Source organism: Mus caroli, chromosome 8, assembly GCF_900094665.2.
Source record: "Mus caroli chromosome 8, CAROLI_EIJ_v1.1, whole genome shotgun sequence".
Taxonomy (NCBI): domain Eukaryota; kingdom Metazoa; phylum Chordata; class Mammalia; order Rodentia; family Muridae; genus Mus; species Mus caroli.
Window position 1 is genome coordinate 84,187,149 of NC_034577.1, and position 16,839 is coordinate 84,203,987.

Here is a 16,839-nt window from a genome sequence, read left to right on the forward strand (position 1 = left end):
ACCGTGAGCCTAGACAAAAAATAAATAAATAAATAAAAGCTTCCTAGAGAGTCATGTTTAGAGCACCTGAAGAGGAAGCAAACCTGACTTCTACAAGTATGTAAGTCTAAGGAACCTCTGTCAATTAGCAGGATCAGTATCTCATCCCCATTCTGCAGATGGGTAGACTGAGGCTTCCAGAAAGAAAGAGCCTTATCCAGAGCTTCACAGGCAATCAAAAGCTTAGTCAGAGCTGGATCCCAGAGCCCTGAACTTGACTCCCTTCAAGTCTGGGTACCTGAACTTCTGTATAGAAACTTTGTGCACTGGTGTTCCCTTCTCTGTTGACCACACTGTCTATAGCTATAAATTAGTTTTGAGGCAGAAAGATGCCCTTAATCCCCTTTCTGCCTTTCCAGATCCCTGTGGTGTTGGTAATGTAAAAGGGGTTTTGGTTCCCGTCTACTCTAGAGGCTCCCATAATATGTGTATAAATTTATATTTCATAATTATCATCACAGGTTTTCCCTCTGCTCTACCCCTGCCCTCAAGCCCAAGTGGCACAGGAAATGGTTTATGTTCTCCAGTCTGCATGGACAGTCTAATCCTGCCATGTGTATTTCATGCTGTCTTTGTCAAGTCTATTGCTGCCCCCTTGCAGTCACAGGGACAGGCATTATCCCCCACGACCCTGTCTCTGCAGATAAAGACATCTTGTCTGTGGGACTTTGAGTCTGGGAGAAACAGTTTCAGAACTGCATGTGACTCGGTGTGGTGCTGCTGGTGAGTCTCCACTGTGGGTGAAGTGGCCCTGGGCACTATGATAAGCATAGAAAGCTCCCTTTCTCTCTGGGAGTCATGACCAATGAGCAAACCTGGGCCAGCAGAGAGTGGTGGCTCAGGGAGCATTGATAGAGGAAGTTCAATCTGGGAAACTGGAAGAGTAATTTGCCTGCCTCTTCCCATAGATGGGAAGAGCTGCTGAGCTGACTACAAAAGAAAACCTCTTTGCAATTCTAAACTTGGGTCATTCTCAAGGTGTTTGTGCTGTTTTGCAAAAAGATACTGAGGCCTATAAATGGACCAGGTAGGAATTCAAATACCCAAGGTCCCTGGCATATCTCTGAGGATGCTCAGTTTCATGACTCGAGGTGGTGGCTTAAGCTTCCTGAACATTTTTCTGTTTACCTGTGAAGAGAGAATGAGATCTTCTAACCCCCATCAGATCCCAGAGTGACTCGGAGAATACAAGAGGGCCAGGCATGAAATGATGGGTGTATAGCAAATGCCGTGTACAGATCTAAAGTAACCAAGGAACTCACAGCCTAACGTTACATCATGATATGTTCTGTTCTTTACCCCATCGGCCCATGCCTTTGAGAAATGCCATCCTCTAGATTTTACGGTGGGCACTAATCATCCACTGAAATCAAGACTTCGCCATATCAGCTGACCAGGCAGAGGACACAAAACAACCCCATTTGTCTGTCTCACCTCTCTCATTTTTCTCTGCAAATCCTTGGCATTCCAAAGACATATAGCATTCGAGAAACCAAACACAGAAACAAAACGGCTTGGACAGATAAAGCATGTGTGGGCAAAATCTATAAAATACAGCACACTTTAGCTGCTTCTCCAGTAGAGATTATAGCTAAACTTTAAGGTGGGCTGGGATGGGGATGGTTCTAACTCTCCTGCTGATCTCTAAACCTCCACTCCTTAACTGGGTACTCTTTAAAAGGTGCCCAGTTGCTGCTTGGTGAAGGCTCAAAATGAGGGTGCCCTAAAGCACATATGCTCCCACAGTTAGAGACTTCTGGGTATTCAGTAATTACTAGGTATTTCCCCCAAATTAGTATGGTGCTGGGTGAGACCCACCTGGTTTCAAAGGATTTAACACAGTCAGAATTATGCTTCTGTCCAATGATGAATCCTAGTTTCTTAGGAGCCCTAAGTAGACACCAGGTACACATCTGTTGAGTAAACACCTAAGTCCTTCTCCTCCTATAAGTTAGGTGCTCTGTGAAGAGTGGGTCAGAATCCTTGGATTCTCTTACATTCTCAGGTCTGCCTCCTAGTACCTGTAGACACGAGATAGTGAATGACGTCTAGAACCCCAAATCAATCAGTATACCCTGAGCTGACTTCTCAGGGTATACCATGACAGGAAGACAAGCATGATGGGAAGATTGGTGAGTCTTCTTCATGATCAGCTAGGCTGGATCTAAAATTACCTAGAAGATGCACCTCTAGGGACACGGGTATGAGGGTGTTTCCTGAGAGGTTTAGCTGAGGAGGGAGGATGACCCATCCTGAGTCTTCCATGGAAGCTTTGACAGTAAAAAAATAGCAGAAAGCAAACTGAGTGCCAACATTCATCCTCTCTGCCTCTCTGTGTGTCTCTGTTCCCTCCTCCCTCCCTCTTTCCATTCCTCCCTCCCTCCCTCCCCTCCTCCTTCTCTTCCTCCCTCCCTCCTCACCTCACTGACAGTGGATCCAGCTACCTCACACTCCTCCCACCTGGGCAGGAGCTACTCTGGCCACCGAGCTATGTTGAACTGTCCCCTCAAACAGTAAGAGAAAACAAGCCCTCTCTTCATTCAGTCACTTTTGTCACAACAAGGTAAGTGCTAAGGCAGGCACCACCCCACCCCAAGAGTCCCTTAAGCTGCCAAGTGACAGAGATATCTACCATTGCCCCGCAAACTCTTTCTGCAGACAGAATGTCAGCATGAGACTGTGGCAGGAACGAAGGCACCATGAAATCCCACAACCTGTGTCACAATGAAACATGACTTAGGAGAGGATTTTTTTCAGGAAATGGCAGCATGCAAAAGCAATCAGTGCTGAGAAAACTCAGAGATAGACGGAAGAAACAGGAGGGACTGGCCCAACAGCCCTGCTTTTATGAATAGACTCTCACACCAGCCTGCTCGTTTTTTAAGGTCCTCATGAGATCTTTTTTTACAGCAGGTTATGAATCATCTTCACGATATCTTTAAATGGATGATCAATACTATATTTTCCCATAAAATGTTTGGTTTGAAATCCGATTTTAAGTGCATTAGAGTTTTTGTGTGCAGAATGGGTGAATGCCATAATAAATTGTCATCAAATATGAAAGAAATATAGCATAGATTAATTGCCGTATTTATTTATGAGTCTATAAAATACCTTGTGAATGTCCTGGCACATTTTTGGGATACCAATTTGAACCTTCAGGAAAGTTAAAAGCATTAAAAGAGACTGCAAGAAGATTTATTGTCAGGCTGTTTTTAATTGTAGACCCAAGCAGCCGCACAGGTATTAGAACGGCCATGCCTTAATGGGCATGTCTCATGTGTTTCTCTCTCTCTCTCTCTCTTTTCTGTAAAAATAATACTTCCCATAGTTTTATTGATTTGTGAACATTTGTCATAAATTACCTTGTCCAGAACATGGCTTCACAAAAGCTCCCTTTTCCTTAAAGTAGCAAAACCCCAGGCCACACCAGAGAGGAGGCTTCAGGCCAGCTCTAAAACATCTGAGACCTTTTGCTTATTTGTTTATTTTTGTATTTTGAGTTTCCTTGAAACAGTCTTAGCATGCATCCCTAGAACTAGCAATCTTCCTGCCTCCACCCCACAAGTACTGTGGTTCTGGGCATATGCCACCATGCCCCGCTTAATGCTCAGCTTCCAGCCTGGAAATATAAGGAAAGATCACTCAGAACATGTAAGACAGCAGGCAACTCCAACCTGTTCTCAGCTTTAACTGAAATCTTACGTTCTATGGTGGTGAGTCCTTTAGGGCCAAGAACGAAATACTGTCCTCATAAATGTTATCTTCACCAGCCTTCTGCTAAAACTTAGCATCATACTTCCTCTGGAGTTGAAGCCTAAAATATCATACTTCCCTTTCTCGTTTGTCTTGACCACTATGCTACCTTGCCGTATACTCACGGACCATCCCCAGACATACTTCTTCACAGAGGGAGGAGTCTTATCTTTGAGCCCCTACAGGTTGTCTTTTTAACATCTCCATGGCTTTCTTGTGTGTCTTTGCCAAACACGTTAGCTTCAAAATCCGTTCTCCGGTTTTCAAATCCATACATCTGCTATTTACTTTAAAGCTTAATTCCTTGAAACCATAGCAGATGCCTGATCCTATCACTAGAAAGATGTCAACATGCACGGGACAAAAGTGATCAAGAATTGCTCTGTTCAGAGACTGTGCAGAAAGTGCCACGTTAATATAGCAAGCCCCACTCAGTGATGCACAAATTAGAGACAAAAAAAAATGCCCTCTTGGTGAAGAGAGTCGGTTACTAAACTCTATTACTGTTTTAAAATCAGTACAGTCATGCAGATGCCATCTTCACTGTATTGCTTAAAGAGGGCCGTTTTCCCTCTTCCTGCTCTCATCTCGTTTTTATATGCTCATCAGTTACAGCTGGCTCTGACTGCCGCTCCATATCTTAATGAATGAACCACATCAAATGTTTAGAACTCCCGAATTGCTTTGTCCGTAAGCCCTTTCATAAAACAGACCAACACTAAACACGCAGAATCCTCCCAGAACTTGTTGGTTCGCAGCGGCATCTTTTCAGATTTTTCTGTACTAAATTACGCTGTCACCATGAGGCATTAACTGCGAATTCACACAGTTCAGCCGGAATCAGCAACCTCTTGTGACTGTATCTGACTTTATGCATGTAAAATAACACTTTTACAGAAAGCCCCCAGATCCAGAGGTCAGGATTCTGGCCTCTTCTCTGTCATCTGCTTGGCTATGTGGCACCTTGGACTTTCATCTCGCCTCTCGCTGTCCTCCTCGGGAGCCTCTAATAAGAAAAGGCAGAGGTGCTTAGGAATGCTGCCGAGCTCATAGAATACAAAAGAATTAGGCTATTATCAAGCTATCCATTTTAGCACTAAGCTAGATACAATGCTGGCAAACGACGACGCTCTCTGAATCCAGGCGCGTTTCATACTCTATCTCTAAGAAGTTAATCCTTTCTCTTTGCCCCTTCCAGAGGAGCTGCACCGCACCCTCGCCTGGGAATTGCTGCCTTTTTCTCTTCCCCTTCTGATGCCAGCCTTTCTGTTCACAATATGTATTCAGGCAAGGCAGGGACTCACTGTGTTTCTCTATCAGATGCTGTGTACACTACTTCCGTCAAAACAATTAGTGTTCATTTCGGCTTTACTCGGGGAGACCTGCGGTGACTGATCAGTATAAATTATGGATGCATCTGTCCAGATGCGGCATCTATCCAGATACACTTGTTCATTCATGCATAGGGTGGAGGAAATTTCATTCTTCTCAGTTCAAAAACAGTCACTAAAAATACACCATCCTTTTTTTTTTAATGTAGTTTAGCTTGGTTTCTACTCTACCCTTATGTGCCTGAACTCACTCACTGTATCTGCAGTTTGGAGTTATTCTTTGCCTCCCCATAAGCTCTGGCGATCTGTATAAATAGCTGGGAAATCAAGGGCAGTTTTAAATCTCAAACACTACAGGATGGTTCGGCTTTCCTCAGTTTGGTTGGTCCCCACCCCCACCCCCATTCAAGGTGGTGTTCCTCAAGCTATTTTTCAAAGACACATCTTTTACTCCACTTGTTCAAGATCATCAGTGTGCTTGACAAGGAGCAATATAAACTTCAAATGAACATTGAGGATTAGCGTTCTCTGTGGTCCAAACGGGCCTCTGTGCAGTTTTGCTTCCTATTAGTTTTAATGAGCAGCTAGAAAAACCAGCAGACACATTGCACAAGACCACAAAAGAACCAATATCATTGTTTTTCAAAAGACATTGAGTAGTTTTGTTGACTCCCTCAAATATAACAGGGTGGGGGGGCATCTCTATTTGATGGGTTTATTTGCTGGCTTCAGTAAGAGTCTATGAGCACACGTATACAATTGGGGATTTTCCCCCCCAAAATAAATTAATCATCATTGAGCAAAGCAATGAAAAGCTAACATGATAGAGGAGCCCAGAGCACCAGGCTATAGGTGTGAAAATCCGGAAAGAGAGAGGAAGCCGAAAGTAAACTCTATAGAATTCCTGAATCAGACATTCCAAGACAGAGACTTCCCTGCCCCAGAGGGCTCTGTCAGAGGCAGATAGATTGACTTAAATTGATGCTTTTGTTTTCTCGTGAGGCACATAATAATCATTGTCAGGGAATCCCACAAAATACTTCAAGATGGATTCTAACAACCGAGCACCGTCAACACGAGGGGCTGGGGTGGGTTGCTGGGCTTACATCCTGCCCCTGGGAAGGATACATTCAACCAGGGTCTCTCACAGTTGTGAATACAAAAGGGACAGAGCTCTTCTTTCCCCCCAGGATCCATCCAGCTAAAGGCCACCACACCACACTGCAGGGCAACTCTGAAGATGACAAAGCCTCAACAGAAAGCACGCTCCGCCTGTGTGCTGCCAACTTGTACAGGAGAAGGAAAAGGATGTGCTGGGCTCAGTCTTCTCGATTTGTTTTCCCACTAATTTTTGAGTTTCCTTTTCCAAATTCTGTTGGCTTTCTCACATCATAGAGCAAAGACAAGAGGTAGGCCTAGAGCCCCTGCACATAGCATCGACACCCCGGAGGTCTTATAAATCACTGGGAAAATCAATAAATCCTATAAGGTAGTTTCTACTTTGCAATATCACCAAGGGACAGGGCTAATGCTTTTTTTTTTTTTTTTTTTTTGTTTTATTAGTTATTTTTTTTTTTTTTTTTTTTTTTTTTAACACCACCATCCCCATTTGTCTGTCAAAAGAATTTTCCTCTGCTTAGGAAGGAACGAGCAATCAAATTTGCTGAGTAAGTATTTCAACTATCTAATTTTATTACTTTACAATTGACATACCTTCCCTCTGGAAATGTTTGCAATTAATTAATTAGTAGTAATCTTTCCCAAGGGACTAATTTAATGAATCCTTTCCAATTCCCACTTTAAAAAAGAGGGAGAGAGCTTAGCAACATCCAAGCTATAAGGGGGTGATTGCTCCAAAGTGGGTTTTGAGAAATCAAGGGATCTATTTCTTACCATGACTTTTTACCACTACGTCAATCTGACAACGACTATAATTCTTTTTTCTTACAAGGACGCTCCCAGTTTAAAAGCAAGGTTTCACCAAGGTAACCATGGTCTGTGGCAGCAGCTGGATTTGTAGACTCATCTGTGGTTTGTGCCCTCTTTAAGCTCCTTGCCTATTCTACATAAACTGTGAGAGGTGAGCAGATGCTGAGCCTAGCGTGCCATTCCAAAGAGGTCACTGGGTGTGGCCTGCCAAGTCAGAGGCCAGAGGCAAACTTGCAGAGGGATTTCCTGTCTGGGCCCCCAACCTTGCCTCTTTCTCTTGGCAAGAACTGAGAGCTCTCAGTATCCCCTGGATCACACCGTCTCGAGTTTCAATAGAAAAATAAAACATTGTCCCTGAACAAACTCCGGGACCCCTAGAGGAGGTACAGTAAAGATCTAGGACCGTCCAAGACCTGTCAAGTGCACTAGCGCTGTGACAGGGCGACTGAAAGGTACGGCTTTCTGAATTGCAAACCCCACCTGGTGCCGCAGCAGCGCCACCTAAGACCTTTCATCGCCAGTCTGCAAGCCCCTCCTGATCCTTAGACATGTCTTCGGAATGGTGTCAGCCTGTAAGTGTGCAAAATCTATAGCACTTGCTAACTGGCCACCCCTGTCTTGCAAGCAATCCCCTGCTTCCAGGGGCATCAGTGCTTTTTTTGAAAAGCCAGCGAAGGAGTTTATTACACCATTGGGCCCAGCTGAGTGTCCCTGGCGCTACTCCCTCCGGAGCTCTCCACTACGGCTCGCCAGCGCCACCCCAAGAGGAGTGCAGAGGTAGCCCTGGGGCCGTGAAGCCTTCGTCCCGCTTTCGGGCTAGGGACAACACCGCTGGCGGCACTCGGGAAGGAGCCAAGACTGGCCTCTGGCGGAGATGGCCCAGACTCTTGGCTGGCAGCCTACAGATGCCAGGGATCAGACTTGGTGCGTGTATGGGAGCTCTCTAACGGAGGCTGCACCTCGATCTGGAGGGGGCGCTCGTCGGTCTAGCCCAGGGCCAGACCTCTGCAGAGACGCCCAAGAGGTCAAGGACCTGGCCAGGGCTGGGATTAGCCAACGATTTGGGGAAACTGAGACCCAAGCCACATCCCCAAGGACACAGATGGGCTGCCCAGGGGGCTTGATCAAAGCTGCTGGAGCTGGTCCAACCCTAAGAGCTCCCGGGACGGAGGGGCCAACAAACTTTGATGCAGAGGAGAGGCGGAGATGGGTTGCAGTTGGAGGCTGGTCCTGCGAGCCGCTGCTCTCCTCCACCTGCTCCGGCTCTGCCTCCTCCCAGCCCTCGCCCACCCCACTCCCCCCTCTACCCCCGCCATCAGACTCCTCAGCTCTCCTCTCCCTCCTTTTTCTCCCCCCTTTCCTGCCTCCCCCAGTTTCCTCTGGGCTCTTCTTTTGTATTCTCTCCTCCCTCGCCGCCCCGCTTGCCTCTTGCCTCCTCGGGGGCCGCAGGGAGGAGGCGAGCACGCTGCACCCTGGGCCTGCACGGCTCGCCGGGAGGCGTATTTCCCACTTCTCCCGGGGAATTTGGAGAGGGTCTGTGTGCGCGCGCGCGTGAGCTGCAGGCGAAAGAGGGTAGGATCTAGCGGCGAGCCGAGGGTCAGGGTCTTTGACGTTTCTCGCCCGTTGCACAAACCTCGCGGAGCAAGAAAGAGTGTATCCGAGAGTGCGTGCATGTACACGGGCTGGCTGCCCTTGGCACACTCCGTGGCCCGGGGCCCCGGGGCCCGCGGTCCCCTCTGGCGGCCGGGGATTACCGTGACGTCACGTTGAGCCTCTGGCCACCTTGGACTGGGACACCTCGGGAACCTCACAGCCCGACGCCGAGCTGTACCTCACCTTGCCCCTGCGCGCCTTTGGCACCCTACTCCTTCTTCCTAATTCTGCCGCCGATCCATGGGCCCCTCTGCCTTCTGGAACCCACAGGCCGTAGGGGTGCCTTACCAATCGCAGAACTCGGCAGCCCCTCTGCCTTTGACTCTGCCTCCCGTCTCTCCCCGCCGGCCAACGAACTGGCGGCCAGCTCCTGCAGCCCTGTAAGAAAACCAGACGCTGCGCTGCGCTGCTGGGGCCATCGAATCACAGAGCTGAGCAAGGGACTCGAAAGGAAAGAGGGACTCAAGTCCCTGAAGACGCCCTGCTATGGCCTTCCCACCCTTTGGACACCCGTATGGCAGCGCATCCCAGGTGAGTAGAGCCTAGTTAGGGGGTGGGGGTGGCAGAGGCTGGCTAGAGGGATGCCCAGTGATCCCCGAGCTTCCTCTTCTCCTTGACCCAAGGGAAGTCAGAAAGAACACGGACCGAGAAATGTGCCACAGCACCCGCTGACATCCTGATGCCAGTCTGACAGCTTTCACTCTTTGAGTGCCACCTGAAACGCACTCTGTGTGCGAGGTGGGTGGGATCTGAAGGAACTTGTAGTCAGGGTTACCCTTGGACAGATTCGTGAGTTGTCCAGGGTACTCTCAGGAGAAAACAAAAGGACTTCAGCGCATTGGCACCGCGCTGCTCATTTGTTGACCTCTGCTCCGATCCTAAATCCCACTCTTTTCTAAGCTCTCTACTTCAGCTTCCCTCCAGTTTCCAAACCAGGGCGTTGTGCAGTGGTGAGGGTTTCCTTGGAGAAGTCTGAGAATGCCCATCACTGTTCTCCATTTTCTCCAAAATAGTCACACATACACACACACACACACACACACACACACACACATATCCCTCTTGGCACTCAGTGTCAGGTTGACCTTTGACCTGCTGTGGGATCCTGGACCAGTCTACTCTGACCGTGAGTGGATTCCCTTTTAGTACAGTGGGGACCAAATGACATGTTGGTGATGGTCTTGAAGGCTAACTTTTAATTCTGCCTTTGTAGAATCCCAGAAGGGGGAGAGACAAGGATTTGGTCTTATTTCCAGAAATTTCCCAGGACTGTGGAGCCTTAGCAATGTCCTGGGGGCATCTATAAGAGCAATTTGGGTAAATTGCCATCGAGAAATCCCCATGCCAGTGCTCAGCGGGGGGATTCTGCACCTGGTGATATTTGGTTAGTAGAACAAGGAATGAAGGCATCAGGCAGCTTCCTTGCATAATCCCCTCTGGCTGCAGCCAGTCGATGGACCCTCTAGATTTTAAACTTTTAATGACTGACTCCTTTCCTGTTCTTGTAGTTTCTGGTGTCTGCAAGTTCCAGTGCCACTTGCTGCGAAACGGCCCCTCGGTCAGTGTCAGATGTGGTCTCAGCCTCCACCTCTGCCTCTACTCTTTGCTGTACACCCTATGACAGTCGGCTGCTGGGCAGTGCTCGGCCAGAGCTGGGAGCTGCCTTGGGCATCTATGGGGCACCCTATGCAGCTGCCCAGAGTTACCCTGGGTACCTGACCTATGGCCCAGAGCCACCCACACTGTGTGGCGCACTGGTAAGTAATGGAATGGGGCCTGGGACTGTTTGGTGAATATTGGGACTTGGGAGTATAGACAATCAGCACAGATGAGCTCTACGGTGACCTTGTCTGGGGACAAGCTAAATGGGACAGACAATGCTGAGAAAACAGCATAGTGAATAAGGACAAACCCTAGTTCAGAGCACTTTGCAGTTTGTAGAACTCCACACTGCTTAGGAAACATTTGTACTTCTTATACTTCATTAAGGTAGGTAAATCAACATGATTCTTGACTTTCAGGTGGGTAGTTGAGGTGCAGAGGTGTTCAAGTAATTTACCCAAATCACAAGCATGCATGCCAAGAGTCTGGGATATTTCTCCCATGATGCTGCTGGGGAGGGCTCTATGTGATGAGAAACTCAGAAGCTGCAGCCATTGTGGGAGCTGATACTCAGTCACTGATTATCCTGTTTCTAGGATTCTACCAAGTACTCTGCCAGTATGACTGCCTTCCTTGCCTCAGTCTTAGTAAGGGAGAAACTGAGGCATAGAAATTAAAAAGCTATGCCCAGCATGGCATAGCCAATTCAAGGGGGTGGTGCTAGGGTACTGATCCCACATGGGTAACTATATCCTTCTCCCGTGTAGTCCTGAATCTTCTTTTCTTCTCCCACCAGAATCCTCAGTATGAGTTTAAGGATGCTGCAGGAAGCTTTACCCCCAGCCTGACCCAGCCAGGGGCCTACTACCCCTATGAGACAACTCTGGGGCAGTATCAATATGACAGGTGAGAAATTGCAGACAGTGGTAGCTGGCTTCCTTTGGTCATCCCTCATCCCTGTGGATGAAGGGAAGAAGTGTAACTACATTTCCTTCCCGGCCCCTGCCTTTCTGCTGGCCAAGCCTCTGGTTCCCCGCCTGGAATCTGAGCCCCTGTTTGCCCACAGGTATGGAGGAGTGGAATTGAGCAGTGCTGGCCGCAGGAAGAATGCCACAAGGGAGAGCACCAGCGCACTGAAGGCCTGGCTCCACGAGCACCGCAAGAACCCATACCCCACCAAGGGTGAGAAGATCATGCTGGCCATCATCACCAAGATGACCCTCACCCAGGTGTCCACCTGGTTCGCCAACGCACGCCGGCGCCTCAAGAAGGAGAACAAGATGACATGGGCACCCAAGAACAAGGGAGGGGAGGAGAGGAAAACAGACAATGGAGAAGACTCTCTGGGATGCCTGAATGGTGACACCAAAGGTACAAACAAGTCCAGCCCACCTGGTGGACCTCCTTACAACATTAAACATAAGATCCAAAGCCATCTGTGCTACTACAGACTTTTTTAAAAAGATGTTCCACCTACCCTTTCCCCGGGTGGCTGTGCAAACCTCAGGGCCTTTGCACTGGTGCCTCACAGGAAATGGGGTAGCTCCAGCTCCAATGCTTCTTCTCAGAAAGACTTCCCTGCCCCCTTCGGGTTTGGTTTTGCTCACTCCCATATTCTGCACTTTGTCCCCGTCTACCCCTCTAGAAGGTCATCTCCCCTGCTTTACTGCAGTAGTTGCTAAATGTTTCATGTGGAAACGATGCTCTGCACGCGTAAATATTTGCTGGATTAAATACCATGACACCAGTCATCCGTGGGTGCTTAAGTTGAAAGAAAACCATCCCTCCTCTTTTTATAACCGAGAGATTCCCAGCAGTGCAAAGCAACCTTCCCTTGGTTTAGCTGGGCCCAGGAGATCTGAGAGGAGGGGCAGGCCGGGCAGTGAGGACAGTTCTTCCCCTGGGGCAGACAGACAGCCTTGGAGCTTGGGACAGGGACAGAATGGTGAGAGAATGCTGAAGTGCCGAGCGCATCTTGCTAAAAGCCTATCTGGGTAGGACCCTGAGTTTCCCTAGGGTGCTAGGCTTTTCTCACTCGCTCTTGGTTTCCTGCAGATCCTACTGCCAGCCAGGAAGCCCGGGGGCTGAGGCTGAGTGACCTGGAAGACCTGGAGGAAGAGGAGGAAGAGGAAGAAGCAGAGGAGGAGGCAGCGGTCTCAGCAGCACGCAGGCTGGCGGATTTTCAGAAGAGCAGGCAACCACTGCCTGCTCACTGCGCCACCGCCCAGGAGGGATGCTTGGAGAGCAGAGAGTGCGGCCTGGGGTTACCCCTTTTCTCTTTTACTGAGGCCCCACAATCAGGGGAAGCTGACTTCATCACAGCAGAGCCAGGTGGCCCCACGATGGTCTTACACTACCCAAGCGGCCACAAACCCCGCATTTGGTCCTTAGCTCACACTGCGGCAGCCAGCGCTGTCGAAAGTGCTCCCTCAACTCCGCCCAGGGCACAAAGTCCAGAGTGCCACATGATTCCCAGACAGCCCAGTTCTATCAGGCGACTCCTGGTACCCAGAGACTCCGAAGGCGAAGAGGATTCTCCTGCAGCCAAAGCTTTTGGAAACTCCACGTTCACCCTGCAGGGGCTGCCACTGAACTGTGCACCATACCCAAGGCGGAGAGAGCCTGAAGTGCGGTTCCAGTACCCATCTGGAGCAGAAGGTAGTAGGACCCCAGCGGCGCTGAGAGTGCTTGTCCAAAAGATACCCACCCATCACCTTCCCCAGACCTAGCAGGAGACTATCCACAACATTCTCAATTTTCCTAAAATCGCATAGTCTTTGAAAAGATGGGTAGTCTGGCTCTGTGCAACTGTCCTGTAAGTTGCACCAGGCATGCAGGTCCCTCCCCTTGTCCCCTGCCTGTCTGCCCTTTTGTAATGCTCTTGGCTTCTGCTTGGCTGGTAGCAAGCATGTGTTGGAGTTGCTCTGGCTTTGGGAGATGTCTCAGGGAGTGGACCATGCATACTGTGAACTAGTGGTCAGTGGGCTGATCCTTTTGGCTCACTAACAGACCTGGGCAGCACAGACAGACTCTGCATTTTACAACTTGGAAGCCAAGAACCCAACTCTCTCTGGGGATACTCTTTTTAAAGGACACCCCTCGCAGCATGGCAAGACACTTAATGGGGACCTATTAAATTAATTTAATAAAGGGGACACCCTTCCTCTGATATGCCTCTGATGAGGGCCTGATGAAAGGAAACTTTCCCTCTACAAAGGGACATTCCCTAAGCACTAGACAGCTCCCAGCAATTACCAGTGTCAGATTCTGGTCTTTGTAGTAATTTCTCTCAGGATTAGCTCTTGGCTTAGAAAATTGTGTTACATTGTTATGTGAATTTACACATAACGGATCCAAGCATTACCTCTGACAAGCAAATTGCCTCTAGACCTTGCCTTCCCTTGGGCTAGGACACAAACTGACCTCTGATGTGCTAGAAATTATGGCCAAGTGGCCTTCGGGTTTTAATCAGACTTTCCTCTCTCAGCAGGTTAGTGCAATGGCTGCGGTTTGCAGAAGACTTTAGGAAACGGCTGCTTCCGGATCCATGTTCATATTAAGAAGTTTCCAGGCCTTGGCATGGACTGGGAGCTCTCACTTTGCCTATGACAAACACACAGAACCATCCTAGCTGTATCTTGCACGCAGGACTGGGACTGGCCAGACGACACACACCTCATCAGACTTGGAGGAGAGATGGCGGGAGACCTTGGGGGAAAGCCCTGTGGGTGCTCACAGGATACTTTGACCAAGTCTCTCTTCCTCCTATGGATGGAGGCCCTGAGCAGCATGTCCTCCTGCTCACCCACCCCTGCCCAGCCCACTCACTGTGTAACTTTCTTGCTGAAATGGTCTCCAAGGACTGTCTGTGTCTCCTTCCTCTTCCCCGGCTCTACCTTCAAAAATAACTTAGCTGAGCCCAAGGTGTGTAGCCTATCAATGCCAGCGACCCTGGGAGAGGTCTGGTGTAGCTAGAGTGGGGCTCCAAACTGCCATGAAGGCTTCTGGGAGTGGGGTCTTGGGCTGCAGACCTCAGTTCTATTAATCACAGAGAGAGAACCGGAGGAAGCCACCCACAATGCCCAGGACACAGTGACTCCCCCTGAACTAAACAAGCTGAACAGCAGGGTGACATCAGAATATTTGCTGATGATTAACATTTGTTCCCTGGTGGTCCTGGGGCTGTAAATGTGTGTGCTAGGGACCCATGAGAGGAAACCTGACAGAGTCCCTTTGGCCACTGCTTCCCTGATACCTATCCATGAAGTAGGCAGTTTGGTGGGATGGGAAGAGACCATAGAGGGCATATTATCTACTTAATCTTAAGCTCCAGTCCCTTCCAGTACAGGCCAGCCAGTGGGAGGTGAACATCAGGACAGGGCTTTGCCCCCTTGTCCCTTTGTGAGTCTGTCTGAACGGGAGTAGGGTGAGAAGTCTGAAGATGCCCACAGGATGCAGTATGAGGCTGCCCGGGTCTTGGGTTCCAGCTCTAGAAAAACCTCAACCTCAGCCAAGGAGCAAACTCACACCTGCTGACCTAGGCAATGAGACAGGCAGAGGCCTGGAGGGAGTCTGGGAAGAGTTGGTATGAATTTGAGAAAGTCACTCTGAAGGCAGTCTCCAGGGCTGGACCACTCATCTGTGAGGCCCTGTTGGTTGACACCCTCCAGGTGGTAGAAAGGAAGCAGCCTCACCTAGGTGATTTTAAGGCCTTTAGAAGCTGCGGAGACAAAATTGGAAGGAAATTAAAGGAAAGACAAAAACAAAACAAAACAATAAAACCTTTGGAATGGTGGCACACATCTTTAATCTCAGCATCAGGAGGCAGAGGCAGGCTGACCTCTGTGAATTCAAAGCCAGCCTGGTCTACAGAGGGAGTTCCAGGATAGCTGGGGCTACACAGAGAAACACTGTCTCAAAAGAAATAATAGTAGTAGTAGTAATAATAATAATAATAATAATAATAAATTTAAAAATTAAAAAAAAAAAAACACGAGCTTCCTCAGATGAGGAAACTGAAGTCCAAGAAGAAAGCCAGAAGATCACAGGCCTGTGCTTTGATTGATCCCAGCTTTCTGCTGCAGGCCAAAGCTCTCTTCTGGTCCCCACCTCATCTCTTCAGGAAACCTCCTCCCTACCATTTGGTTCTTAGGCAACAGCTGGTCCCATCCCACCCCACTCCACCCCCAAGCTTCCCCAGAGATTTTCCAAGTCGCCCTCGCTGACCTGAGGCTTAGGGTCCGGAAAATTAAACTGCGAAAAGATAAACATTATTTCCAGTCGGCTTTGCAGGATTAACGCTTGTAATAAAGAGCATTAGCTGAAGGTTTCTTTCAAGGCACTCTCCACCATACCCCCTCCTCGGTCCAGGTAGACACTCCACCCCTCCCCAGGAGGCTGCAGGGGAGGCTGCTAATACTTCTTGTTGGATCTAGTCCGTTAGAGGAGGGTGGAGGGGCCTTTTCTCACTGAGTCATCATTAGGAAGCCCAAACTGCGCATGAGAAAGAGCCTGCTAAGTCCAAGGTCAGAACAGGTCTTTATCTCCATCTCGGTACAGTGGATGCTGGGAAAAGGGCCAGGCTGGGATGAGGTTCGTTAGGCCTCCTTCTGATGCTCAAGGTCTCCTCCAGAGCTAATGGTGACCCCAAGGCCTGAGAATGGCACGTCTGAGCCCGCGATTATCCCATCCTCAGGCTCCCAGCCACAATCTGTTCCCACTACCTCTGCCTACGCTGAGCGTCTCCCGCAAATCTGCACTATAATCCCCCAGAATCATATTTTGAATACACTTTTGATTAAATGTAATGGCGGGGGCGGGGCCACTGGAGCCTGTTGGTATCCACGACAGCTGGCCGTCATCCAAAGTTCTTCAGGGGAGGTGTCCATCCGACTACGACGACGTGATCTTAGACCTCCAAAGTCCATGGGTGGCCAAAATGCTCCTCCGTTTTTCCTAGGTGGCGCCAGGGGCTAGGGGAGAGGATGGTGGAAGTTGAATATGACAGGATCTCTTCCGTGTGTTTGTTCCCTCGTGAGCCCGATATCATTATATAAGCCGTGAGCACACTATTTGCATAGCCTGAAGTTATGCCACCTTGTAAGCGGTCACCAAACATCTGGAGCCTTTATCCTGTGCCAGGTTCAGTGTCTTGTGTCTTAGTCTATTTGAATGCTATGACAGAGCACTCTGGGCTGGGGGACTGGTAAACAGAATACATTTATTCCTCCTAGTTACAGAGAGTTCAAGCCCAAGCCGAAGGCCGGAGAATTCAAACCCAAACTAGCAGCAGGACCTGTTTTCAGGTTTCTAGGCCTTGTATTTTATCCTCAGATGGTAGAAGACTTATCTGGGAGGTTTGTTTGTTTGTTTGTAAAATCTCTAATGGGTTCAGGAGTTCAGGGGACACTAATATCAGTACCCCATCACTTTCTTTTTTTTTTTTTTTTTTTGGTTTTTCGAGACAGGGTTTCTCTGTATAGCCCTGGCTGTCCTGGAACTCACTTTGTAGACCGGGCTGGCCTCGAAC

The 16,839-nt window shown here is 48.9% G+C and overlaps 1 protein-coding gene across 2 annotated transcripts; it reads left to right on the top strand.

Annotated features, from left to right (window-relative positions):
* Window positions 1–8,451: 8,451 nt before the first annotated feature.
* Irx6 (iroquois homeobox 6) lies at window positions 8,452–15,103 on the top strand. 2 transcript variants are annotated; one of them, XM_021170833.1, is made up of 6 exons: window positions 8,452–9,239; window positions 10,217–10,465; window positions 11,107–11,216; window positions 11,377–11,681; window positions 12,366–12,968; window positions 13,798–15,103. In XM_021170833.1, exons 1-6 carry the CDS (start codon window positions 9,195–9,197, stop codon window positions 13,803–13,805), a joined length of 1,320 nt encoding a protein of 439 aa, XP_021026492.1. In that variant the 5' UTR covers window positions 8,452–9,194; the 3' UTR covers window positions 13,806–15,103. The 2 variants fall into 2 exon arrangements, with proteins under 2 accessions (XP_021026492.1, XP_021026493.1); XM_021170834.1 differs by having other exon boundaries at window positions 13,801–14,173.
* Window positions 15,104–16,839: the final 1,736 nt, after the last annotated feature.

Bases quoted from the DNA above. Each gene is read 5' to 3' on its own strand.
- Irx6 (XM_021170833.1), top strand. From the start codon at position 9,195: ATGGCCTTCCCACCCTTTGGACACCCGTATGGCAGCGCATCCCAG. The intron at 9,240-10,216 runs GTGAGTAGAGCC...CTGTTCTTGTAG, and splicing joins CGTATGGCAGCGCATCCCAG to TTTCTGGTGTCTGCAAGTTC. The intron at 10,466-11,106 runs GTAAGTAATGGA...TTCTCCCACCAG, and splicing joins CCACACTGTGTGGCGCACTG to AATCCTCAGTATGAGTTTAA.